The 27,712-nt window shown below is 30.5% G+C and overlaps 3 protein-coding genes across 4 annotated transcripts; 2 read left to right on the top strand and 1 right to left on the bottom strand.

Annotated features, from left to right (window-relative positions):
- The first annotated feature begins 3,688 nt into the window (after nucleotides 1-3,688).
- Nucleotides 3,689-7,121, top strand: LOC109797256 (putative glycosyltransferase At5g03795). Of its 2 annotated transcripts, none has more exons than XM_083072214.1 (3): nucleotides 3,689-4,102; nucleotides 4,986-5,583; nucleotides 6,498-7,121. In XM_083072214.1, exons 1-3 carry the CDS (start codon nucleotides 3,754-3,756, stop codon nucleotides 7,000-7,002), a joined length of 1,452 nt encoding a protein of 483 aa, XP_082928340.1. In that variant the 5' UTR covers nucleotides 3,689-3,753; the 3' UTR covers nucleotides 7,003-7,121. The 2 variants fall into 2 exon arrangements, with proteins under 2 accessions (XP_082928340.1, XP_020212826.1); XM_020357237.3 differs by having other exon boundaries at nucleotides 3,690-4,093; nucleotides 5,016-5,583.
- A 1,978-nt stretch (nucleotides 7,122-9,099) lies between these two features.
- On the top strand, nucleotides 9,100-11,637 carry LOC109796736 (uncharacterized). Its single transcript, XM_020356508.3, has 2 exons — nucleotides 9,100-9,259; nucleotides 10,308-11,637. The coding sequence occupies exons 1-2, from the start codon at nucleotides 9,129-9,131 to the stop codon at nucleotides 11,515-11,517; spliced, it is 1,341 nt and encodes a 446-aa protein (XP_020212097.2). The 5' UTR covers nucleotides 9,100-9,128; the 3' UTR covers nucleotides 11,518-11,637.
- A 9,390-nt stretch (nucleotides 11,638-21,027) lies between these two features.
- Nucleotides 21,028-24,302, bottom strand: LOC109796004 (cation/H(+) antiporter 15). The gene is made up of 3 exons (XM_020355599.3): nucleotides 24,063-24,302; nucleotides 22,841-23,848; nucleotides 21,028-22,275 (listed from the first exon to the last, which is right to left on the bottom strand). Exons 1-3 carry the CDS (start codon nucleotides 24,300-24,302, stop codon nucleotides 21,028-21,030), a joined length of 2,496 nt encoding a protein of 831 aa, XP_020211188.1.
- Nucleotides 24,303-27,712: the final 3,410 nt, after the last annotated feature.

The following is a 27,712-nucleotide window of genomic DNA, read 5'->3' as shown; positions in this document are numbered from 1 at the left end:
TTTCATAATCTACTCAATTTTTTTTCTAATAGAGACTATGCTTGGTTATGTTTGCTTGTGGACAAACAAAATTCTAAACTTGGTGTATTTTGATAATTGAAAAATATGTAAATATATTTTTTTTATCAAATTTAGGCAATTATCTAGCATTTCTTATGCCTTATAATCCTATTTTTGTCAAAAAAAAATAGTATTCTAATTTTGTCCGATTAATTAGCAAGTGCAATGAATTAGCATGGTGCTTTTGTCACTTGAGAGGTACAATCTAAGAGACTAACACAAACAAGCACAACAACTAACACATTTATTTTCCAAAGATTATTCATTTTCATAATGTATAAGAAATTGTTTAAACATAAAATCACACAATGCAAAAATTAGTTACAAGAATATAATAATCGATAAAACAAATGAACTATAAATGACAAGCCCAACATGCACATATAACTTTAAACAACCCTCCACAATCTATGCGCAAGTGTAATGAACACAACATGAAGCCTGTTTGGATAAGAGCTAGAAGTTATTTTGAAAGTTTCTCTACTAAAAATAAAAAGTATTTTCTAATAGAGAAGCTCTCAAAAAATGCTTCCAAGGTTGTACCTAAGTAGATTCATGATGCTTTTACCACTCGGAGGTACAATCTAATAGACTAACACAAACACCTGCAAAAACAAACATGTTTGTTTACCAATTAATCAAATGAACATTCATTTGCACAATGCATAAAAAACATTTAAACATAAAAGCACACAACGCCAAAATCAGTCACAAGAATCTACTACTTGGTAGAAACAAACAAATTCTGAATAGCGAGCACAATATGCACATTATAGTTATTTATATGAACTCTTACCTTCCATATGAACATTGAACACTTCTTTATTGTTTATATCTTCAATCACACAAATTTTATCTTCAAATAACACTTTGTAGCCTTTTTTCAACAACTAAGCAACACTCAATAAATTTTGATTAATATTAGGAACGTATAAAATATTATATATTAATTTTAAATTTGAATGACTTTTAATAACAAATGTTCCTTTGACTTTTATCACAAGGTGTGTTCCATTCCCCATTTGGACTTTAGAAATATTAGTTTTGTTTAATTCTTTGAAGAGTTCTCAATCATAAGTTTAGGGTTTGAGGGTTTTTTAGTTGTAAAGCATGACATTGATAATAATTGTTCTTCTTCCTCTTGTTGATTTTCAACAATGTTGACTTCTTGTTGCTTGTGAAGTTTACATACATTTTTCATGTGTCCTAATTGTTTACACTTGTAACATTTTGCATTAGGCCTCCACCAATATCTTTGTTTTGGATGACTAGTTTCTTTTGCAATAAGGACATGTTGAAAATTTTTAAGTGCTATTGTTTTGGCCATTCTCTTGGAATGATTCTTTCTTCTTGTTTTTGTCACCATTGTTGTTCTTTCACTTGGCTAAATATACACCCTCCACAACTTCTTGTATAAGTCTCTTTTGTTCTAATGCTTGTAATGCATGTAACACCTTTGTCAAAGTGATCTTACTCAGATCTTTTGTGCTCTTTAAGGTTGCTATTGAAATTTCATATCTTTCATTACGGTTACTAGAATTTTTTCAACAATTCTAGAATCTAGAAATTGTGTTACTAGTAGCCTTACCTTATTAGCAATGCCAATCAATTTTTTTGAATATTGTTTGATTGTTTCATACTCCTTCACTCTTTGTAATTCAAATTCTCTTATTAAATTTAGCACTTGTATGTGCTTTGAATCCTTTCATCTACAACATATTCTTCCTTCGGGTAATCACAAATTGTTTTTGCCGATTTGAGAGTCATGATCCGACTGATAATATTTTGACAGACACTAACAAATAAACAACTATTTGTCTTTGTCTTCTTAATTTTCCTTTCTTTGTGAATTTTTATTTGAGCTACCATGAGATTGTCTGTTAGCGTGAAAACATCATAATCTTTTTCTATGACTTCCCAAAGATCCAAAATCTCTAGATATGCTTTCATTCTCACTATCCAAAGATCATATCCTTCTCCATAAAAAAAATAAGTGAAAAAATTTGTGAAAAATTTATTTCAACTTCCATTTTTACGAGTCATAAAAACCTTGCTTTAGATACTAATGATGAGTTATTTTATAAAAATATATTTTTATTAAAGGAGTATAATATAATTTTATTCATGAGCTCTCTATTTATAAAGAAAAGTTGTGATACAAGAAACAAATATTGATATTATCTTATTCTAAAATAAGAAATAAAATCCACAAATAATCTAAATAAATTAAATTTAAATATTTAAAATATAAATAAAAAATTTTAAAAATTAATTTATTCTCTTAATTTTTTTTTAAAAATATTTCTGACTACTATATTATGACTACGTTCCTATGATCATTACCAACTACTGTGACCTACCTTCCGCTTATATGCTAAAGTGGAAGAGCTTTTCAGTTCTTTTCACTACCTTTAATAAATATATGACGTTACATAGCAATGTTTTAAAGGTGAGCAAACACTTCCAATTGGTATTTAAAATAAATAGTATTTATTACTTTAATTATCGTTAAAGATAAAAATAGTGATTTTAGAAGAATAAAAATAAAAAATATTTTATAATGATCAAAATCAAAATTTACTCATTTTATAAAGATCAAAATATAAGACTAGAAATAAAACTTATAATTTTAGAAAAAACAAAGAAAATTTTTTAAAGACTAAATCAAAACTTGTGTATTTTTAGAGACTAAAAACATATTTAAGACATTATTTAATTATAATAATTAGTTAAGTGTTTATTACTATCTTTATTATTTTTAGTTAAATGTAAAGAGAAAAAATGACATATTTTTAAGGGTTACATGTTTTTCCTTCTAAATATTTAACACTACATATAATAAAGGGAATTACCTTATTTGGTACATATCTTTTTATTGATAATTTTATCCTTAAATTTTTAAATAATAAAAAATAATATTAAAAATTAATTATTCTTACAAAAATAAGATTTGAAATCAAGATCCTTATGTTTGAAGGTCAAATACAACATCAATTGATCACTAAAAATTGATAATTTTTAAATACTTTTATTAAATAAAATATAGAGATACAAAGTGTCTTGAGCCCACTAATAAATATAACTTAAATTGAGAGAATTGATTAATTTGAAATGAATTCCTTACTAGTTGATTGGAATATTAAAAAATTATTTTAAACTAAATTATTAGAAAAATAAATTAAACTAGACTATAAAAATACTCATCTATTTTTTTTTTTTATTTTTATAAAAACTAATTCAACTTAAGTTCGATTTTAAAAATTAAATTATTATAAAATTTTTCATTCAACTCAAATCACAAGAAAAAACTTGATTTAGAGTATAAAAATAATTTAATTGAGTACAAATTATAATTCAAGTAAATAAAACATCGACAAGTGATTTTACAGTAACTACTTATATAAGCTTGAACAATTTTGTTTTAATTTTTGATAAATAATTTTGATTAGTTTACCACTCAAAAGATTTTAATATTTTTAAATTAAATCACGTTAAATAATTTTAATTTATTAGTATAAATTTAAAAATAAGAATTAGTTTTAAATAATATTTTTTTTATAATGTAATTTAGTTAAATTTATAATAATAAAAAGAATTAGTCGAGTTTAAATTACCTCTTCACCCATGGTTAACCTGCATTCAATTGAACCAAATTGTGTGTGTGTCTTTTCCTTGCTTCCATTCTCCCATGCCATGGTTCGTTCTTCTTCCTTGCTCCACTACTACTCCCAACGCCGTGTCGCATCTTCTCTCAGGGGCTTCTTCTTCATCCCCACAACCTTAGCTCTCTTCACCTCTCTTTTTATCCTCTTCCACATTTACTCCACTTCCAACCTCTTCACCCATTATTCCACTCATTTCAAATCATCCTCTCCCTTTTTCACCACCCCTTCTACTCCCACACCTCACTTCGTCCCTTTCTTCCACAACAATGCTTCCGACTCCGCCAAATCTCCGACTTTTCAACTGGGGTATGACCTCAGATCACAGAGTCAACGGGGTCTGCCACTGCCACCGCGATTCAGCTCAAAGGGTAAGCAACACTTTCCTTTTTTACGCTTCTTTTCTGTTAATTTTCTTCTGGGTGGTGTTTTAATGTTTTTCGTGTGGCTTTAGCATTGTAAAAATTTATGTGGATTTTATTATATGCTTCCTGTAAGAGGGATGATGAACATTTATAATTCTAATGTATAAAGTTTCAAAAGTATGTTACACATTTGCCGAAGGTAACAGAATGCGTAATTTCGAAAAAATATGTGTTATATGTATCAAACACCATATTAAGTGCCAAAACTTAATTTGGTAACAATATATTACTCCTCTCCATGCCTATTTAATGTAACTCTTTTACACACTAAAAGACTACATCTGATTTTCTAACCACTAGGTGACCCTAGTGGTGGGAGTTGGGATAGTATGTACAGGGACTTAGATTTGAATCCTAATACTGTGATTGTAATTTCTATGGATAAAAAAAAGACTATATCTGGTTTTCTGTGTTCTATTTTGCACTTTAGTTAGGTTTGAATGCATAATAGGTTATCTTAACATTTCCTTTATTTTGCAATTTGCAATAATGATGTTGTTAATAGTACTTACATTAAGAGGTTTAGGGTTTGTTTGGATGAATTTATTCATAAGCTAATTTTAGTTTATGGAGAAGTTTATTTCATTTTTTCTCGTTAGTTTTTCTTCTAGAAGTGTTTATGGAGAAATTTACCCAACCAGGTTGTTAGGCAAGATAACTTGAAAGGTTAAAGTTGTATTTGTACCTCAGTTTTTTGATTTTTAAGGGGTTACCACATTGATTAACTTTAGGTGCTTCATCATTAAGCATACTTTATTACTTTGCTGTTAGTGGGTTCAGTAGGGAGGTTGATGAAGCTACAGTCAATGTGTGTAAACTTTTCCTTGTTAACTCCAGTGTCCGGGAAATTTGTTTTTCTATGGTTCAGGAGAATTTGAGAATAACAACGACTTGTTCCATGATAGAGATATATTTATGGAAGACTATAAAGAAATGAATAGGAGCTTAAAGATATATGTTTATCCTCATAGGACTGATGATCCTTTTGCAAACGTGCTTTTGCCTGTGGAATCTGAACCTGGTGGCAATTATGCCAGTGAAAGTTACTTCAAAAAGGTTCTTATGAAGAGCCATTTCATTACAAAAGACCCAACAGAAGCAAATCTATTCTTTCTCCCCTTTTCCATAGCAAGATTACGGCACGACCGTAGAGTTGGTGTGAGAGGCATACAAGACTTCATTAGAGACTACATTCAGAATATCAGTCACAAGTATCCATATTGGAACCGCACAGGTGGTGCTGATCACTTTTATGTTGCATGTCATTCAATTGGAAGGTCTGCCATGGATAAAGCACCTGATGTGAAATTCAATGCTATTCAAGTTGTATGCTCATCTAGTTATTTCCTAACTGGGTATATTGCTCACAAGGATACATGCCTACCACAAATTTGGCCAAGAAAAGGAAATCCCCCTAACCTTGTCTCATCAAAGAGGTAGTAGCACTTCTTCCTCTTGCTAGTGAGGATTCTGAATATGCATGCTAACCTATCATGTCTTTCACTTTGTAACTAAATACGTTTGTGGACTATTTGCACTTAGTCAATTAATCAGATCATCTTTTGTAAGTGTCGGATTAACCATTGATATTAAAGTGACCATTAAGCTAAAAATTATACTTTAGTTTCATTTAGATTTAGTGAATGACCTGCAAGCATATGATTTCAACATGATGCCAACAATCAATTGGATTTACTGAAAATTTTACTCTAAAATTAGAACCTAGAAGCATAGATCCTTGTAAAATAAACAGTTTCAAATACCTTTTTTGTCCCTAGAATTTCATGAATTTTACTTTTTAGTTTCTATAGTCAAAGACGTTTTGTTTTAGTCTCTATACATACTATTCTTGTTTCATTTTAAACTCTATTGTCTATTGTTATAGAAATTAAAAGGTAAAGTTTATGAAATTATAAATATTAAAGAAACAAAAATGGTATGCATAGGAACTAAAATGAAATGTTTTTAATTATAAAGACTAAAAGATAAAGTTAATTACAAGATCCAAAAGGTTATTCAAAATTTAATCTAATATTTGTTATGTACTTGACCAATTACAATTTACATTGTTTGGTTCATGTAGCCCACCCCACATAGCTAGAAAAGCCATTGGTTGTTGTTGTATCTGATAGTGTAATAATCTGAAGCCAATAAGAGGATAATTTCTCAAACATTCGGTTGCATTTTCGATTAAACCAATCTTTTCTTATTGGTGCAGTAGGCATGGAGAGGAAAAAGGAAAAAAAGTCTTATATCAATCTATAAGTGATGCAGCACCATAACAATGATTTTATTCAGTATATCTCATTGGTGCAGTATAACTCATTTTGCTGTGTTTTTCTTATCTCAGGAAAAGGCTAGCTTTCTTTGCTGGAGGAGTTAATTCCCCTGTACGTGTAAAGCTTCTTGAGACATGGAAAAATGATTCAGAAATCTTTGTTCACCATGGACGGCTTAAAACACCATACGCAGATGAATTGCTAGGAAGCAAGTTCTGCCTTCACGTTAAGGGCTTTGAAGTGAACACAGCTCGCATCGGAGATTCTCTATATTATGGCTGCGTTCCTGTGATCATTGCCAACTACTATGACCTTCCATTTGCTGATGTGCTAAACTGGAAGAGCTTTTCAGTTGTTGTCACTACCTTAGATATTCCTTTACTGAAAAAGATCCTCAAGGATATCATCAATTCTAATAAATATATGATGTTACAAAGCAATGTTATGAAGGCGAGGAAACACTTCCAATGGCATTCACCCCCGCTCGACTTTGATGCATTTTACATGGTTGTGTATGAACTATGGCTTAGACGAAGTTCTATAAGAAATTCTTTGGGGGATTCTTTGAGAGTTTAATTTATATGTAAGATCATTGTAAATTACTTTTGCACAAATATTTAATAGAAATTTACTTTATCATGGTTAAATCTTATTGGAAGCTGTATAAGAATATTTTACACTATGGTTTTATGGAAGTTATTGTACATGTAACTTTTTATAACAGCATTAAGAAAACTGCGTAGAATGGCGTCATCCAAGAACCATTGATTTTATATTATTTGTACTTTTACTATATACCAACTAACAAGTCGGCAATACAACAAAGCAAGTATCAATTTGTTGGTTTATTATGAAACTTGGACCATAAAGTAACTTCAAATTAAGAAGGAACCATGTCTGTCTCTCTTTCTCTATTGCCATATCCCTTTCTTGTGTTTTGACTTTGAGAATCTGTGTGGCACACGGACAGGTTTGCTAGCCTTTTTCCTTTAGTGTTTGCCAAGCTTAAGAGACAGGTTCTATCACGCTTAACAACTATTTCTAGCTGAAAAGTAAGTGATAATTAAAAAGTTGCAAGTTAATAATAAGGATCTATCTCATTTATTGAGTACTGTGTTGATTTATGGTAAATTCTGATTGAATTCTATTTTATAGATAATAAAATTAGAAGTTAGTGAGTAGCATTTTAATTTATATAAATATATGAAATAAATTCTATAATTATTTAATGCTTAAATATATTTTTATTTTCTATAAAATGAGAATTTTGATTTTAGTCCTGTAATTTTTTTTTATTTTTCATTCCTTTACATTTTAGAACTATTATTTTTAGTTCATGTTATTTTATAATTATTTTTAAATATTTATTCATTTATTTAATAAAAGGTTAAATGATGTTAACTTATATTAGTATGTGATATCTATAAATTTTTTTAATAGATTTTTAAATAAATATTATTTATTTATCTTAAAATATTGTTAAGAATAAAAATAGTGATTTTACGAGATAAAAAATTAAAAAAAATATTTTGTAGAGATTAAAATTAAAATTTACTCACAAGAATAAAAATATTTTACAAAGATTAAAAATAATGTTTACAAGTTTTAAAAGGATAAAAATTAAAAAAAAAAGTTTTTAGGGACTAAAATTAAAATTTACATATTTTATAGAGACTAAAACCATATTTAAGTTATTATTTAATTATAATAATTAAAATCTTTTTATTATACCCATCAAGTTATTTGAAGATAATAGTATAAATATCATAATAATATTTTAAACTATTTGATATAAATGTAACTATTTAATAGAAAACATCTTTCTTTATATATAACTTATAATAATTAAATTAAAAAGAAGCATTTTTTTATTATTGAATAAAAGTGTTTTTAATTGATCTTCAACCTATTTTTGATTTTTTTTATCAAACTCTCATTTATTTTTTAATTTTATATATTTTTTAAAATTATATATTATGATATAAATTTTTATTATAAATTATTATTATTATTATATAAATTAAACATTTTCCTATTTCACACTAACATAATAATCTACAAAAAATTACTTCATTTTTTGTGTATTTTATTTAAAAATAAATATTTAAAATTAAATATGAGAGCCATAAATAATAGGTGAAAGTGGTTTTAGATAATTAATTAGACAATATAATAAAAAATAAATAAAAACAAAAAATTCTTTAAAAATTATGGAAATAAAGTATCAGCTTATTTAAAATTACTTTTTTTTCTTTCTAAAGTGCACATAAAACTAGTAATTTATTAATAAATAGATAATTATTGTTTCTTAAAAGAAAAAAAACTTATTTAATTTTTTTGAACAAATACATAAAAAAAATATGTTATTTCCTTAAAATACTTTTATGTAAAAAAAAAACTTTTTAACAAATGGAGCCGAAATAGTGTAAAAAGTTATATACATTTATAATACAGATACTAAAATATTTACTATATATAAAATGCACAAAACTAGTATTTGGTAGATACTATGTAATAGTTATCGAAACTAGGGGAAGATTCCACGGATAGAACACGGCTAAGAAGAGAAAAAACACACCGTCAAAGTGGGTGAGTGAGTGATTCAGCCGTGACTCCAACAAAACTTATCATAGAAGAAAAGAGAAATGAAAACCACTTCTTCAACATTTCCTTGCATACGCGTCACTGCGTGTGGGACCCACATGTCACATAATGTCACACTCAATGGATCCGCAAAATACTATAAATACCCCAAACACAAGACAATGCCAAGTCACCTACGTTCCAGAAGCTGCTCCTCAGTTTCTCCAAACCCAATCTCTCATCACCCCAGGTACTTTTACTTTAAACTATTCATCTAATTCTCTAACTTTATATTTTCGTTCGGATCATAATCTGTGCCTTCCATCATGGAAAATTGAATTAGCTGAGTTTGAATTTATGCATGATTATATTGTCGATCTTGTTGATCCTTTTTTATGGCCAGATTTCGTTGGAAATTTGTTTTTAATTTCTTCTGCTTTTGGTTTGTTTGACTGGCTTTCGTTTAATGTGATGTAAAAAGTGTTCACAAGGAAGAGGCAATTCAGCTACTTCGTGTTTGGAGGAATTAATTCAGATTTGGATGCTTGTGATTAAAATAATATGTTGGATTTTGTACTTCTATGTCAAGTTTAAGCAAATTAGGATGTGTAATATTGATGTGTCCCCTCTTTGACATCTTTTGCTTCCTTTGGTGTTTGGATGAGCCTTCGGTCATTGGAATTGGTTATTATTTTGTTTGCTAATTAATTGGTTGTTATCTCAGATCTTGTACATAATTTTAGTGATTCAGCTTTTGTTTTGTTGTTTTTAACAGTTTGTTTTGGGTGATATGTTGTTGTTTTATGCTTATGTTTACATGTCCTAATTGAAGAAAAACAAAATGCGGAGTCAAACTGATTGGGAAATTATTTTGTTAGATGTTGCATTTTTAACCAGTTTAGTTCAACTTGATTAATGGTTTTACCAAGTTTGGTGTGTTTTCTAATTCCGTGTCTAAGAATAGTGAAATTTGTTTGTATCTGTTGATTTTTTTTTTTAATATATCAATATGTCATTCTTATATTTGACACTTGGTTAAATTGGCCTTGTTGAGTATTCTGTATGAACTTGGTTGATTTCCAGCCTTGTCGAGTATTCTGTATGAACTTGGTTGATTTCCATTTGCTAGCTTGGTCCGTGTGTTTCTGTCATTGTTAACGAGGGAGATGTATTTATTAAACTCTTGATTAACTGGGTATGGTATGTTGGAGTTTAGCTAATGTCTTGTTGTTAATCATACCAAGACATTTATTTAAATTTTAAAGGCTTGACTTTACTGTCACATATGCTTGTTTCAGGGACCTGTCAGATTTAGTTAAGGGTTTTACATCATCACTGTTTAAAGATAACATAGATATGGAAGCCTCCCATGACATCAAGATCAAGGATGACAAGCCAGATGATGTAAAGGAAGACAAGATTAAGGTAGAACTGGAACTGAAGGCTAAATCAGTTGAGAAAGAGCATCCAAAATGTAAGGAAGAGAAGAAACATAAAGATGAAGAAAAATCAAAGAAAAAGAAGAAAGAGAAGGAGGAAGATGAGGAGGGAGAGAAAAAAGAAAATGCTATAGAAGAAAAAGGAGGGGATGGTGAAGAGAAAAAGAAAAAGGAGAAGGATAAGAAGGAGAAGGAAGAGAAGAAGAAAAAGGAAAAGAAAGACAAGGTTGACAAAACTGATGTAGACAAGGTCAAGGGGAAAGAAGATGATGGGAAGGATGATGAAGAGAAGAAGAAGGAAAAAAAGAAAAAGGAAAAGAAAGACAAGGATGATAAAATTGATGCAGAGGAGGTCAAGGGAAAAGTAGATGATGGGGAGGATGATGAAGAGAAGAAGGAAAAGAAGGAGAAGGGAAAGAAGAAAAAGGAAAAGAAGGAAAAAGATGACAAAATCGATGCAGAGAATGATCAGGGGAGAAAAGATGATGGGGAGGATGGTGAAGAGAAGAAGGAAAAGAAGGACAAGGAGAAGAAGAAAAAGGAAAAGAAGGACGAAGACATAGAAGAAGGAGATGGTGATGGTGAAGAGAAGAAGAAAAAGAAAGAGAAGGAGAAAAAAAAGGAAAAGAAGGACAAGGATGAAGAAGCAGGCACATTAAAGAAAAAGGATAAGAAGGAGAAAGATCACAAAAAGGAGAAGAAGGATAGAGATGAGGAGCGGGATGGAAAAAAAGAGGGTGAGAAAACGGATAGCAAGGCTGAAGTTTCGGTAAGGGATATTGATATAGAAGAAATCAGAAAGGAAGGTGAAAAAAGAGATAAAGAAAACGATGGTGGGAAGGAAGTGAAAGAGAAGAAAAAGAAAGAAGAAAAAGACAAGAAGGAGAAGAAAAAAGATACTGGAAAGGACAAGACCAAGGATCTTAGCTCACTTAAGCAAAAGCTTGAAAAAATTAACGGAAAACTAGAATCACTCCTCGAAAAGAAAGCTGATATAGAAAGGCAGATAAAACAAGCCGAAACTGAGGGTCATGTTGTCAACGAGAAGGTCAAGGATGAGGTACAGTAGTTGTTCAGGATACACTTATACTGTTTTGAGTAATATACAAAATATGTTTGCTCTTTATAAGTTGTTTTGTGTAATAAAGCTGTCTTTTTATTTGAGTGAGAAGTGATACATTTGTGCACATTCTTATGCTTCATGTGGGATTTGATTCAATGGATGCCTTACTTAATGTGCAAACATCTGGCGATCTATTTCTTAAATCCCGGATTCAACTAATATCTGAGATTCTATGCTTAAGATCGAGAACACATAATGAAAAGGTCAATAAAGAAGAACCATCCAGGGAAATTAATGACCAGTTACGTATTAAGATATGTGGCTTTTGCAGTATAGAACAAAAATTTCAACAAAATCAAGCAGATCTATTGGACTAACTTTTGCACTCTAAAGTTAACGAAAGATTGGTTGGTATGCGTTATCTGCAAATTTTTGCTTTGTTTATAGACCAAAGATAAAACTACCCAGTCTCACAAATGCCATACCACAACAGTTACCATTTTTAAAAGTATTTTATGTCACATGGCATGATCTGAAAGAAAAATAGAGTACAGGTTTCTTTGTTTTGACAATATGCCACTTATAGGGTTGTGGTTAGAGAGGCATGCAAAATGATGTTCTCTGTAACTTACTATCTGGGATGCTGTATTTCCTCAGTAGTTTAGATTTCAGACAAAAGAGATGCAGTGAGGTTAACAGACCCATCACAATCTTGCATCATGAAAAATGTTTATGAAATAATGTCTACCGTTATAAACTTATAACATTATTAGAATATTCTTAATTTAGCTAATGTCTATTCTAGGTGACATTTGAGTCACCACACACGAATGGTCCAAACAATAGAAGTTAGTAATTTTCTAGCTTTGTTATGACGAGCAAACAATAATAACTGATTCGTTTATATATTTCTTTTATATAAGGATTGATGTCGTAAAAACAAATTTCTGTAAAGCCTAAGATAGAAAACCAGAAAATACAGAGAATAGAAAAAGAGAAGGAGAAATATATCGGCTGTTTTAATTGCTCTTGATTTAAACCAATTATAAGCATTTTATAGCTTTACTAGCTTCTCTAATCCCCAACTAATTCGGTTACATTCTGTTTCAGCGAATAACAGAAATTATTCTAGGATAACTTCCAAAAGTCTTAAAGTCCTAAGTCATTAATAACAATTTCTCCACTTGACTGGACTTCATCTTCCACAATCTGCAAAATCTTCAAAAAATGCTTTAACCTAGGTCCTTCTAGAGCCTTGGTTAACAAATCAGCTGAGTTGTCATTAGAACTAACCTTTTCCAGGCTTGCCTACCTTTTGCAATGATTTCCCTAACAAAATGGAGTTTAACATCTGTATGTTTACTTGATTTTTGGCCAAGCATATACTACTTTGACGGTCACAAAACACCTTTACAAAACACCACATGTTGGAGATTGCATTTCTGACTCAAAGTGTTATCACAAAACTTAAAAACATACCTTTCAAAAACCTTTTAGTGTCCAAACAGCCAACATAATTTGAATCAATAAATGCGTGAAATACCTTCACATTGTGTGAAACCTCTTGCCACCAATCTAGCTTTGAATCTGGCCTTTTCCACCTCTGGAATTCCCTCCTTAACTTTGAATATCCACTTGCAGCTAATAAGCCTCTTGCCTTTAGGTTTGTTAACCAGCACCTATGTACCATTCTTATACAAAGAACTCAATTCATCATTCATGGCTGCAATACAATTTTGAGATTGCTTATTGTTCACAGCTTCATAACTCCAAGGTTCATCTCCCTCAAGCTCCTTTGCTGCAATAAGAGCAAAGGCAACCATATCAGCATATCCAAAAGATAGTCTTGTTGAGTCTATTAAGATATTCAATATGCTCCTCTCGATCAATTTGAAATTCCGTAATGGTCTCTTTTATTGTTAATTCATGCAAAGGCTCCACCTCCAACTAAATCCTCTCATCACTAGCCAATCATGATGTTGCCGACTTAAGTTCTCAATTGAGTATTACATTTCTATTACTCTTAACACAACATCCCTGCTGATCAATACCCTAGGCTGCCCTTTCTCCATACCCCATAATCTGAACCCTTTAAACCTAGAGGGCACACCAGAACATGCACTTTAGAGCCCTTGGTTCAAGCTTGCCATGATTTATATGAGCATAGGCCACACAATCAAATACTCTCAAACTTTCCATGTTTGGGGGTGAGCATGGACAAAATATGTGTTTTTTTTCTCCCAACATAATCTATTTTATATTCAAGGTTAAGATTTGAACTCTTAATTACTTGGTTAAAGATACAAGTCACTAACACTTGTATCTATTAACGTTAGTAGAATAATTAGTATTTGATAACAAACATCTAACTCTTTCCACCACTATTCTATTCATCCTTCAACTAGTTCATTTTGTTGGAGAATTCCTCAAACTTTCTTTTGCCTAATAATCCCATTCTCCTTGCAAAACTCATCAAACCCTTAGGTGCAAAATAATCTTTCTATTGATTTTCGTTTCAATTAAAGTCTTCCATTCTTTAAACTTTGCAAATGACTCTTCGTTACTCTAAAGAATGAAAATCGACACCCTCCTTGAAAAATCACTAACAATGGATAGAAAGTATAGTATTTTTGTTAAAGATAAATAAATAATATATCATTTTTTTAAGAGAATGTTGCTAGCTTTTCTCCTTGTTAACGAAGTTTAATTAGATAAAGAATTCAGTCTAGGAACCAAGTGCAAAGCTTGCAATCCATGCTATTTGAAAGAAGTTAAGACCCATCAAGGCTCAAATGCATACTATATCTTGATGATCTTGAACTGTCACAGTAACACCTTTAGGTCAATCCCAGACCTTGACAACATTATCAATACCATCATGGTAACATCCATTTGTCAAGCCAAAAATTTAACATTTTGAGACCATGCCAACATTCCAACAGACTCCTTCAAAGAAATTATTCCAGACTAGAATAATGTCTCTCCAACAATTAGAGGCTCGATCAGTACACTACCCTTAAAAAAAAAAACAAATTGATGATAAGCTAGTCAAACAGGTTATTTCAATTGAATTGAGAAACAAGTTCTAAGAAAATGCTTTGTTGCTGGCCGTAATTATTTCGTCCTTTTTATTTGTTTGGAGATACAACTTACCTTCGTCTTATTAACTATCATATAAAAGCTAGAGACAAGTATGGATGATGAAAAGCTATACAGTCCGGCTTGAACATTATGGAAGAAACAAAACGTGCCGGCATCATTTCATAAATTTTGTTCATACATGTGGCTAATAAAGCTTGAAACTAATTTTTGCATCCAATATTTTATTAACAATAGATTGAATAAGGCTTTGTATTTTCTGCCATTTCCTGCCTACATTATTTCAACCTAACTAATTGGACCAATTCTTTCCAAAAACCAATCTCTATAGTGATATAAATCCAAGCTACATCACATTCTTCATTGTTTTTATTGCCCATGCTACATAACATTAATTAATAGATAATTTACCTTATTTTAATTTGTATAATTCCAACACAGTCCTTTGAAACTTATATATACAAGCAGAAATTGTATTTTGTTTTCAATTGTCTAGAAAGAAAGTAAACATTAATTTCTTTGATCTGATATTTCCAGCATAAAAACATTAAAAAATATTACTCGATGAAAAAGGAAAACAAAAGGATATGATTCTCAAACCTATTATAAATATTTCATAATAATACAAATTAATCATCAAAGTTTTATTCGTTAATCTATATGACACAACACCTAATTGACAGTTTATTATAGATGAAAGATAATTTTAAAACATAAAGATTAAATGAGTTTCACAATTACAAGTTCAAAGTTACCCCTTCTTTAGGGGTTCAAAAGCCAACAATCAATCAAAATCTCTCTCTCTCTCTATATATATATATATGAGTTAATCACTTATACATTGTCAGTGTAAAGTTTTCTTACATGATAACCAATTATATCTCTTAATTATGTCATGTCACTGTAAATATATTTACTTTTAATAGTGACATGACACAATTAAGAGATATAATTGGTTGCCAGTATATAGGTGATTAACTCTCTCTCTCTATATATATATATATATATATATATATATAAATAGATAGATAGATAGATAGGTAGGTAGATGAGAGATTTATTAACTTTAAGAGTATGTCCATTTAGATTTATTCTACTTAATAACTCACATTCTACATTAAATTTTAACGAAATTAAATTTAAAGTTTGAAAATTATTTAATACTTTATTTCATTAATTCAAATTGACGGATAATCATAAAAACATTTTATACGTTTATTTAAATTAATGAAATGAAGTACTAAATAATATTTAAATTTTTTAAATTTTATAGACTTGATCTAAATATTAAAAAAAAATTAATTAGCTATTGAATCATATATAATATAAGTTATTTAACATAATAAGTCTACTAAAACTTATTCTTAAAATAAGTGGATCTCCCCTATAATATATATATATATATATATAGTGGTGGCTCAACATTACTAAACAATTTCGAACATTTGAAACAATCCGCCTTCTCTTGTTCCACCAACCATGGTGACCTTTATATCACAAACTCCAATCCTTTTTATTATACTTTTGTATGCAACCACATTCCAAAAAAAAGTATGTCTATTAGTCTTAAGGAAGTCCGCTGTAATGAGAAGGATCAACAAACGTTGTTAATCTTTAAAAAAGGTGTCCTTGATCCATACAACGAGCTTGGCACATGGTCAAGTGAAAAAGATTGTTGTGCATGGAAAGGAGTTCAGTGTGATAACACCATAAGTAGAATTGCAAGAGTTAGTCTATCTGGAAAATTCCTGGAAGGTGAAATCAACTTATCTTTATTGGAACTTGAATTTCTAAATCATTTAGATTTGAGTTTTAACGAGTTTAACGTTATTAGTTTTCCACCTATTAACAAAGATGTCATTTCTAGCTCTAACCTCCATTACCTTGACTTATCTTGGAATAATGGACTTTTCATGGATAATCTCCATTGGATTTCTCAACATTCCTTCCTTGAAATATCTCAACCTTAGTTTTATAAATCTTCAGAAGGAAACCAATTGGCTTCAGTTGTTTGCTATGCTCCCTTCTTTGTCAGAGTTACGCTTGAGTGGATGTAATCTAAATAACATTAGTCCTAGTTCATCTCTTCACCATGTGAATCTTACTTCACTTGTAACTCTTGACCTTTCTCACAACAATTTCAACTCTAAATTACCACATTGCTTGTTTAATCTCAGCAGTGGCATCTCTTATTTTGATCTTTCCTGGAGCAGTTTACATGGTGAAATACCATCAAGTTTGTTCAACCACCAAAATTTGAAATAAAAAGTGCCTTCAGTCTAAAATCTCTATTTTCCCCTTCCAAACAAGTATTCAAGGTCGAACATGCACTATAAAGCCTCATTTAGCATCAACATCAATCATTATAGCTAAGTTAGCTCTGCACACATGAAAAATTATATGTTTATCAGGTAATTATAGTTTTAAGTTTTTTCAGTTAATTTTGAAACCTTAATAATTTTTGCTTAAAAATTAAATATTTCATTACAAATTAAAAATAAAATTTAATAATTAAAAGTGTACTTAATATTAAAGAAATTAACTTATTAAAAAATGTTTAATACTAATAGAGGTGATAATAATAAAAAAAATTGTTTTATCAAGAATTATCGGTAAAAAATAAAAAAAATAATAATCAAATTTAACTTCAACTACCACAACATTTAAAAAAAAAAGTCATAAACCAATAAAATAAACTTATTTACCAACCATATTCACTTCATTTCATTTATTTCTGGATTTTAGTTAAAAAAAACATTTCTAATTATTTGTCTTTTTTATAGTTTAGACAATTTTAATTTTTTCTTGTCAAATGTATCTTTACTTTCTATATAACTTTTAATTAATTTACACATTACAATTAATATATATTTACTATGAAGTAAAAATAAAAAATAATATAATAAAAAATCATTAAAATTATTTGATAGAAAACAAAAAATTTTATTGTATTTTTTGATTTGTGCGTAAAACCTTTAAACGATAATTAAAAAAGAACAAAGTCGATATAAAAAGTGATAAACCTTCTTAGAAGAAAATATAAATGTGGTGAGGATTTAAGTCCCTAAATTAAGGGTACACTATAGAGCCTCCAATTGTTGGAGAGGCATCATTTCAGTTTGGTTTGAGAGTGTCTGTTGGAATCAGTGTTTTAAAACCCGGACTGACCCGGCCAGTCGGACCGGTTGGACCGGGAACCGGTGGTCCAGCTGGTTCGAATCTGAAGTTGGATCGGTTATGCAGTCGACCCGTTGAACCGGTCAATTTTCCAGTTCAACCGGTGAATCGGTGGGTCAAACCGGTTCAATCACTTTTTTTTCTTTTTTTTTTTTTACAGTTTTTTAAGGGACCATAAATCACAAAAATAATAATGAAAATTGAATCTCTTAATGAAAAAGCAAGGAGTCTTATTAAATATAACAATGACTACTTGTTCTAATATATTTGTTTGCAATATATACAACTTAAATAACTTTTATAGTATATTATTAATTTTAAATTATATATTTAATAATGCATTATCTATGTAAATATTACATATATTATTTTCTGATATTAATTGCAAGCATATTATATATGTACATATTATTTATATTTTTAATTTGTATTAATATACCGTTTAACATGTAATTTTTTTATGTATTTTTTTACAAAATAAAAATAAAAATAATTTTAAATAAGATAGAAAAATTGAAATTTAAAATAAGATATGAATTTATTAAAATTTATAAGTATAAAATATATTTAATATAAATACTTTTTAATAAAAATAAATAAAAATCGAGTCATGCGGTTCAATTAGTGACCCACCGGTTCAACCTTTGACTCATTGACCCAGTACCTTAACCGGTCGATGACCGGTCCGGTTTTTAAAACTATGGTTGGAATGTTGGAAATGGTCTCAAATTAAAATTTTCTCTTGACATTACGATCTATCGGTTGAGTGTCAAATAAAATTTCATTTTGACAAATTTTATGATTTGTTGTTATTTATTAATATATATATATATATATATATATATATATATATATATATATATACTTTTTTTTATTCAGATGCCAAATGGTGCTATATCAAAGTATCAAACACTAAGCTTGTTTACTAACAAGGAATTATGAATTATCTTCTAAAGAATAATTTATGTTTGCTAGATTAGATATGATAGAATTCTGTTAATTAAATATTATTTTAATTTTAACAGAGCACTAGGTTGATTCTTCAGGCTAAGGACTTCAGTCAAGTAAATTACAATTTAATCTGAAAAACAAATTCTGGGAAAATGCTTTCTTGCCGGTCGTAATAATTTTCTTTTTCGTTTGTTTTTGTTTGGAGATATAACTTACTCGTTCGTCTCATTGGCTATCATACAAAAGCTAGAGACTAGTATGGAATGATGAAATTTCATATATACAATCAAACTTGGTCATTGTGGAAGAAACAAAAGGTGTCGGCATCAGTTCATAATTTTCTTTTCTAATTTTCGAATCCGATATTTTATTAGCAATAGTTTGAACGAGGCATTATGTTTTATGCAATTTCTATAAGACATGCACTCATTAGTTAATCAACCAACAATCTAATTAATACTATCAATTGAAAAGGTAATTTTAATGAGAATAATTTCAACATGGTCATTTGAAAATTTTACTAGCAGTAATAGTTGTCAACACCTTGTTTTCAATTGTGTGGAAGAAATGAAACAATAATTTTTTTTTGGTAAAAAATGAAACAATAATTGATATGAAAAATCATTTTTTTTTAATTTCTGCTGTAAATTAATTTTCTTTGATCTTATATTTTTTGCATATGGATCTTTGAAAAATATTAATCGATGAAAAATGATAACAAAATGAAATGATTCTAAAAAAATATAAATATTTTCATAATGAGGTTTGACTATATTTTTAGTTATTTAAATTTAAAATAAATTTATTTTTGTTCTCTTAAATATAAAATTTATTTATGAAATTATGAAAATTGAAAATATTAATTTTAAATATGAGAACTAAAAATAAGTTTACTCTAAATTTGAAGAACTAGAACCAACGAACATTGCTAATTTTCAAACAAGGCATCATTGATCCATCCAACCAACTCTCCACATGTTCTAGTCAAGAAGATTGTTGTGCATGGAAAGGAGTTCAGTGTGACAACACCACAAGTAGAGTTACAAAAATTAATCTTCTTATCAATAGCTGGAAGGTGAAATCAACTTATCTATGTTGGAACTTGAATATCTAAATCATTTGGATTTGAGCTACAACAAGTTTAATATTAATTATATATTAGCATTCCACCTATGCAAAATGATGTAGTACATTATGTATGATTGTCATTTTTTATATATTTGTTTTATATATGAATGAATAACATGTAGAACAATATAATTATCCAACAAATACAAAATTGTTTTGTTCCGTGACCTTTTCGATCTCTTGTTTGTTTTATGATTTTTATATTCTATAATTTTGTTGTTCATTGTATATAGGGATGAGAATAGATCAAACTTTGAACAAGGACTTATGACTTAATCTCTTTAAAGTTTAGCTTAGTCTATTTAATAAAAAAGTTAGGTTTAGATTTTTAAAAATGAATTTATATAAAAAAGATCAGACTTAAAACTTATAAAAAAGTTTGTTAGACTTGATAGATTTGTCTATTTATTTATATAATATAATAAAAAATTATATATATATATATATTATTAAAAATATAAATAAATAAATAAATTTATAAAATAAAAATAAATTAGTAAAATTTAAAATATCTTTTATATATGTTTTTTTCATTATAGCTTGTATATGATTGTATATCAACATACATGATTACGTATAAATTGTCTCTTCAACAAAACTTGATTCAATTTTTCTTTTATATTTATTTTCAAATTTAAATTTTAATAATATTAAAAAATTATATTTTAAAAAGAATTTTATTAATTTTTTAAAATTAATTTTATTGGCCTAATTAACATTAATAATTTAAATAGGTTAATAAGATATATCAGATATCACTGAAAATAATTAAATTAGCTTTGGAATTGCTTGATGCCATTGCTTACAAAAAAGGAAGAGAATGAAAATCCACTTAATATCAAGTGACCACCGGCAAATACTAGATGGCTTACCATTTTCAATTTGTCATCATAAATATAATTAAGAAAATCTTGTTAGAATCTTGGCCTAACCTCTCTCTCTGTACACTGCCACCTCATTCACTTCATGAAGAAACAAAGAAACAATACACCATCTTTACAGATAATAAACAAGAAAAAACAGTCTCTGGCTCAAAATCATTGCATACTCCAAGACTATCTGGAAATGGATTTCTAGCATTCATTCACACTTTCATGAACAGGAATATTTGGATGAAGACAAGATGATTACTACAATCCTGATCCATCCATGACAAAATTTTCAATCATACTGACTTATAATCATTGGTGGAGACCTCATTGAAGGGCACATTAACTGCTTCTCCACTATGCTATCAAACACTCTCTCAAAACCAGAAGCAGTTCTTGCATACTTTCCTTCAACATGCTGAGCCCGTCTTTGGAATATCAAAATAGAGGTCTCAGCCGCAGAGTTCAAATCCGTCAAAGCATCCCCAAGAGGCCCCAAAGCAGGCTCCTCCAACACAGGATCCACCGTTTGTGCCAACGACATCTTCCTCCCATGCCCTCTCCCCACCACATACAAATCAAACCCTTTGTTCCCTATCTTGTTCAAAAGCCTCACCGTCTCTTTCTCATCCCTCACCACCTTCTCCAAATACCTCACTCTCACCATGTCCCCCGTTTGCTGCACAAACCCCTTAATGAACTCCTTGTCCTTCTCATCAAACTCATCGTTAGGATTATCCCAAACAAGCCTCACCACTGTTAGCTTCACCTCAGGGCTCTTACACATCCTCCATGCATAACAAAGCGCTTCGCGATCATCGGCACCGGCAATGTAGAACATGGCCACACGCTGCTCCTTGGAACGCTTCCTACTGAAGCCTCTGTCCACAAATATTGCCACACTACACGGTGCATCCCTTACTAAACTCTCCAACACCACTTTCTTCTCGTCTTTGCTTGCATGGTCGCGGTTGATGATGTTCACAGCTCTTGCGGTTGCAGCACCGGCTCCTAAACCATCGTAGGTTGGTTGCTTGTAGAGTGTGGTTAGGATGAGTGTGACTCCTCTACGTCTTGCGAGGTTTAGGATGTCCTTGTGCATGGTGCCGTAGTCTGAGATGATCCTCATTTTCTCCGCGAAGATGGCTTGGCTGAGGTTGTCGAAGATGCTGAGGGTGTCTTCGGTCTCGTCGAGTTTTAAGGATTTTGAGGCGAAGGATGACTTTTTAGCGCCCCTTATGATGAGTGATGAGGTGGGGCGGTTGGTCATTTTGCTTAGTTCAACAGCTAGCACTTGGATTGGGGTTCTCACTGAGGGAGACGAGGCTTTCAAGAGGTTTATGATCACGTTGGCGTCGCTTTTTGTGTGGATGCATGCTAGTACTCTCAGGGGTGAGTCTGGTTGTGTGCCTTTGCGTTGGATTCCTGCAAACGTTTTGTTTTTCAAGGCTTTTGTTAGAGCAACCGAGACAGGTCCCACGGGAAGTGTCATTAACCAGCACGCTAATACCATCACACCAAAGGTTTGATTGTCCAATTCCTGCATCACATATATCTACATACACTTAGATATTATCATACCAATGTTGTTTACAACTTTGTTGAAAAGTGCTATACACAAAAAGTATTGTCTCAAATGAGAATTGGAGTTTCATTTATATTTTATAAGTACCTCTCGCAGTAATACACATCTAAGCATATTTCTAAAGTGAAACTCTAACTCTCATAGTAGAGATAGGAAATAACCAAGAACAAGTGATTTTATGTTAATATCAGAAGCAATTCTTGCATTGGTATAAGCTTAATAGGCACTATACTCCTATTTAGGATTTTAATTAGCAGTCCACAATTACCATTGTGACTGTAATATTAGGTTTTGGACTTCTCCAAAATTGTTTTGTTACCTTAATTGTTGCTGCATATGCCGTATTTGTCTATAATTTTCACAATATTCAGGTTTAGAAATTCCCTAACATGGCAATCACATTTTAGAACCTTGATAATATTAAATTTGACTGATCAAACCTTAGATTGGGGGAAGAATGACTATATCAATGCATCATAAATATAGCATGTTACCATGTTAAGTTTGTAAAGTAACTTACGAGCCTGTCCCTGCCGGTGCAGAGAATGATCAATGGCATTGTTCCTTTAGTATTCATGAGCAGTGCAAGGGACAATCCTTCCATGCGTGGCATCTGGTAGAAGCAAGTCACAACCAAAGTGCTCGCTATCTTAGCCACAAAGGCCAGCACAACAACAACCACCAAAGTACTCACATGTGTGTCCAAGGCCAAGTCTTTAACATTGATCCTCTCCCCAACAGCCACAAAGAACAAAGGCATCATGAAAACACCCACAAAATCCTGCACCCTGTCCTGCATCGCATTGTTAAGCACCCCCTGAGGGATCACAACGCCCAAAAAGAAAGCCCCCGTGACCGATAACACACCCAACCCATCAGTTAAAAAACCAAAGACCAAAACTAAGTGCAACACAAATATCACTTGTGTCTCAAAAAACTCGCGATCCCTCATGCCCTCGTTGTCGAATAGCCACTTGAAGAACCGGTGAAGTACAAATAAACATACCAACACAAGAACCACGGTGATGACAAAAAATCTCACGGAACCATAGTAGAAGTGCGTTAGAGCCAACACGAGAAGTGTCCATGAAAACAAGTCGTTGATGAGAGAGGCTGAGAGAGCAAGTTGTCCATTCTCCGTGAGGAGAAATTTAAGGTCCGAAAGGATCTTTGCAATCTCAGGAAACTCACTGCTGCTTGAAAGGGTGATTCCCCATAATATTGCACCATTTGGTCTGAAGTGTTTATGAGAGAGAGTTTTTCGCCACATGTCGGTGATAAGCATGTAGTACAAACCAAACCCTATTGGTAAGGTGAAGATTGTGCCAGCAATGGCAACAAACGTGGCCTTCTTGTTGTGCAACTCCGCTATTGGTTTCAAGTCTATCTCTAGCCCCACCAAGAACACGTAGTAAATGAGAATCAACCCTCCCACCGTCTCTAATGGCACCATGTTATTCAATGGAGATGTGTGCTTGATGAAAGCAGTCCAATGCCCTAGAGCAGATGGCCCTAATAAAAAACCAGTCTAGGAACATAATCACAAAAGTTCATGTTCATTAGTAATCAATGATCAAATTCAAAGCAAACCAACGTGCATGATCATGCATGAATAATTGGAATACGTACGTAACATTGTATTTTTAACTTATTGACATTACATGATCTTGGACCATATAATAAGAATTCAATTCATGAAGCAAGGATATATTAATACGATCATGATGGTGAAAAGTACTTACAAAAATATTAGCAACAATTCGAGGTACATGGCAGAATGATGAAAGGAGGAGCAAAATGCGATTGAGAGATAGGATAATTGCAAATTGCAGGGCAAATGAAGGGAGTGTTGCCTCGATGGAATTTTCTCTCCAAAGGGCAGAATCAGAACCATGGGATGCAGGCCTTTTGAAACAGATATGTAGCGAGCGGTTCGTGATTGTGAAAATGGGATCAAAGGTTTCAACGTCGGAGGAATTCATCTGAACTGGTTCACTCCGATGAAATAATTATTTTTCTTATTTCTTGCAATCTTATTTACAGATTGCTGTGAACACTATTAAGAGAATCATAAAGGGAGAAGAAAGGGGTTTTGACCAAAGTGTCAATAAGAAGATACACATAATTCCAGCTAGATATGGTAGTACTATGATTAAGACTAAACGGTTGCTTGCTTAATTATAGTCGTTCTATTTGGGTGCTCCGCAATGCTTATATTTTGTATTCTATTTAAGGAGTACATGTCCTATCCCTGTGTATTTCACGTGTATATGGTTTAGATTTTCACAACACAATTTTGTTAACTGAATTTTTTAAAAAAAATTATTTTTAAAATAAAACCAAATATATTATTCGTCCAATTCCCAAAACTTCTCGGAACGATACAAGGATGGTCAAAATCAATAGTTATAGGACTACATATCTAAAAAAAAAAAAAAGTCATGCGAGTTTTCCTTTTAAATTTAATCATTTAAATATGATCTAATGGCCTATATTTGTTTTGGCCTCAAGTTCATTACAATATTAGACTCACTTCATTTAAGATATTTTCATTTTTAATGCAACTATAAAATATTAATATGAAATACCTATCATTAAAAATAATAATTAATCTTTATTGAAAATTATGAGTGTACATAGGATAAATATTTCTTTCCCAACATAATCATATTTTATATTTAAAGTCATAATTAATTGAAATATTATCTGTTTTAATATTCGTTTAGGTCTTCATGACTTTGTTCTTGAAATAAATTTTAATAAGTTTTTCTTAACTTTGATTCTTAAAGAATGTGAGACAATTGTGTATGTGAAAATTTAATCAATCCAATAGTTAAATTAGATGATATTACACTTATAATTATTATATCTAATTTTACATGATATAAACATTTTTAAATATCTTATCTAATAATGAATGTTTACATATAATTTTAATATCATATTATATGTTAAAATAAAGTGACGTAGTTAAATCCAAATTATGTGAACTTTGATATACATGATTATGAGTATATAGTATCACTTAATTTAATTATTGAATTGATTAAATTTGTTGTCCCAATAATGTAGAGATGAAAGTTAAGGGCACAATATTTGATATTGATTCATCTCTACTAGTGAGAGTATGTCTAGTTTTTAGTTAACACAATCATGTTACTAACTTTATGTAAGTACAATTGGTGTTTTTCATTATAAACTACTTATGACTCAACCTAAGTAGTATTAGATTTATACCTTCTACCAACTACTTAAGTATATTATTTGAACAAAAAGTCCCTTCAAACTTTAATTATCCAAGTATTCTTTAACAACAAAAATATTTCCAAATTTTAATTACCTAAGTATTCTTTGACAACAAAGATTCTTCAAGCTTTAAATATCTAAATATATATTAAATAACAAAAACTCTCTAGGCTTCAAACTAATTCACACAAAATAAGCTATATCAATAAGTAACAAATTGTGTAACATTTGAAAAAGACAAATGTACAATGAAGCACACAAGTAAACTTTACAAGAGAACTTTTTAACAATATAAGAACACAAGTATAAGAAAATATACGCAAGTTCTTCTAACATTTGAATTAAAACTTCTACTCTTTGTATTCATAGGTAGCCTTAGAAGATGTTTGCTTAAAACACTATGCTATTCTTCAACTTACGGTATCATTTATCTTCCTAATGATGTAGAGGGTATCCGTTGGAGCAATTAATATTAGTATTTAATATTTCATTAAATTATCATTTCTTATTTAATAAAGGAGGTTATTCATCAACTTTTTCTTGACAGTGTATATATACATTTAAGACCTTTTGTTGTGTTAGTTTGATAATGCTTTTTCTGAGCACATGTTTTTCAAGGAGTATGTTTGGTCTCTTTTGTTTGAAAATCCATCGCATGTATAAATACTAATCCCAAGATGTTTTTAGGATGATTCTTCTATTATTTACACAATAAAAGCAGATGATAGAATACATAGGAGCATTTATTAATTCATGATATGATGTTTCGTGTATCATAAGATGATGCACTTTGTTTTTTTTAACATGATTGGCACTGCTTCAGATTGAAAACTAGTGCAGGTGACAGAACAAGGCATGTCATAGACATGACTCAATGGTCATGATCGTCATCCTTGCAACTTGAAGTCAAAAATTGAGATCAATAGTAAAATAGAACCTGTTATGGGTGTGAAGAATTGGTCACAATCATGACAACCTCGAGAGCTATACGTTAGCTTATATATGTGATTAGAATTAACTTTTATAGTCTTCATAAGAGTTGTAACCCTATGTGTTAACTTTTGAATGACATTGGTATCACTCAGAAAGGAAGTCTAAAACTCAAGATATGATCAAATTAATAAGTAAAGGTCGAGATGTTAGATTTAGACTTAAATGCTACAATTTTGTAATTTTTAAGTATACTAGATTATTAAAGCATGCTTTGATAGCATATGTATAATTCTAGGTATTATGTTTATTAGACCACATGAGGTCATAAAAGCTTAAGACGAGAAAGACAATTTGTAAGTTGTAATGGTGATTTATTTTATCCTTTAAGTGATTAATCTTGGGAATGGTACGAGATTCTTATATTAATAGTTAAGAAAGATAAAGTGTGAGAGAGTTTATGGATGAGTTATGAGTAAGTTACGATGAGTGTGAGAAATTATGTTTATGAGGTCTCATGTATGCCTTGAGTTATACGTATAATGTAAGTTTAAGTGGTGCCTTAGCAGTGTAAAATCGAAGATTTTGCTTGGTCATTTGTAAAGTTTAAATAGTGGTCTAGTCAAGTGAAAGTCTAGGCTTGTCAAGTAATGTGATAAATGTGATATGTGTGACATGTGTTATATGTATTGATGTGTTGTGATGGAATCCATGCATTCTTACATAGTTTGTTTTGAGGTAAATGTGAGTCTATGTAGGAACTATGCACAACTCCATTACCTTGACTAGCTCTTGATAAATTTCATTCTAGTGAGAGTGGACCGTGTTTTGATTACCCATAGTGTGAGAATCAATTTCTTGTCCATGTGCTCCCAGACTACTTAATATGAGTGTGCTTTATGCGAAGTGAAATTGTACCACATACATATAGAGATAAAAGCATACAAATCTACAAGTACATCTTATGTTTTACATTATGAATGATAACTGCATTTAATATGTGATATGCATTGAGTTCTTTAAATACATGCTATCTGGCATCATCATGTCAATTAGAAAGTTGAAGAGATTCATATCACACAAGAAGGGAAAAAGGAGTTAAAGAGAAGTTAGGCATAGGTGAGGGAGTGAAAAGGAAGATGGAGAAGGAAAATATAACACCCCAAGTTTTTCTATTATTAATAATAATGTTTATTTATCAATTATAGTTTTCATT

Source organism: Cajanus cajan, chromosome 4, assembly GCF_000230855.2.
Source record: "Cajanus cajan strain Asha chromosome 4, NIPB_CcT2T_4, whole genome shotgun sequence".
NCBI classification, from domain to species: Eukaryota; Viridiplantae; Streptophyta; class Magnoliopsida; order Fabales; family Fabaceae; genus Cajanus; species Cajanus cajan.
Note: the sequence above shows the minus strand (reverse complement) of the source record. Positions and strands in the feature narration are given on the sequence as shown.

Excerpts from the sequence above, each read along its gene's own strand:
- LOC109797256 (XM_083072214.1), top strand. The coding sequence starts at position 3,754 with ATGGTTCGTTCTTCTTCCTTGCTCCACTACTACTCCCAACGCCGTGTC. Across the intron at positions 4,103-4,985 it reads CAGCTCAAAGGGTAAGCAAC|GTCCGGGAAATTTGTTTTTC; the intron begins ACTTTCCTTTTT and ends GTTAACTCCAGT. Across the intron at positions 5,584-6,497 it reads AACCTTGTCTCATCAAAGAG|GAAAAGGCTAGCTTTCTTTG; the intron begins GTAGTAGCACTT and ends TTCTTATCTCAG.
- LOC109796004 (XM_020355599.3), bottom strand. The coding sequence starts at position 24,302 with ATGAATTCCTCCGACGTTGAAACCTTTGATCCCATTTTCACAATCACG. Across the intron at positions 23,849-24,062 it reads GAATTGTTGCTAATATTTTT|ACTGGTTTTTTATTAGGGCC; the intron begins GTAAGTACTTTT and ends TTATGTTCCTAG. Across the intron at positions 22,276-22,840 it reads GCACCGGCAGGGACAGGCTC|GAATTGGACAATCAAACCTT; the intron begins GTAAGTTACTTT and ends TATGTGATGCAG.
- LOC109796736 (XM_020356508.3), top strand. The coding sequence starts at position 9,129 with ATGTCACATAATGTCACACTCAATGGATCCGCAAAATACTATAAATAC. Across the intron at positions 9,260-10,307 it reads CCAATCTCTCATCACCCCAG|GGACCTGTCAGATTTAGTTA; the intron begins GTACTTTTACTT and ends TGCTTGTTTCAG.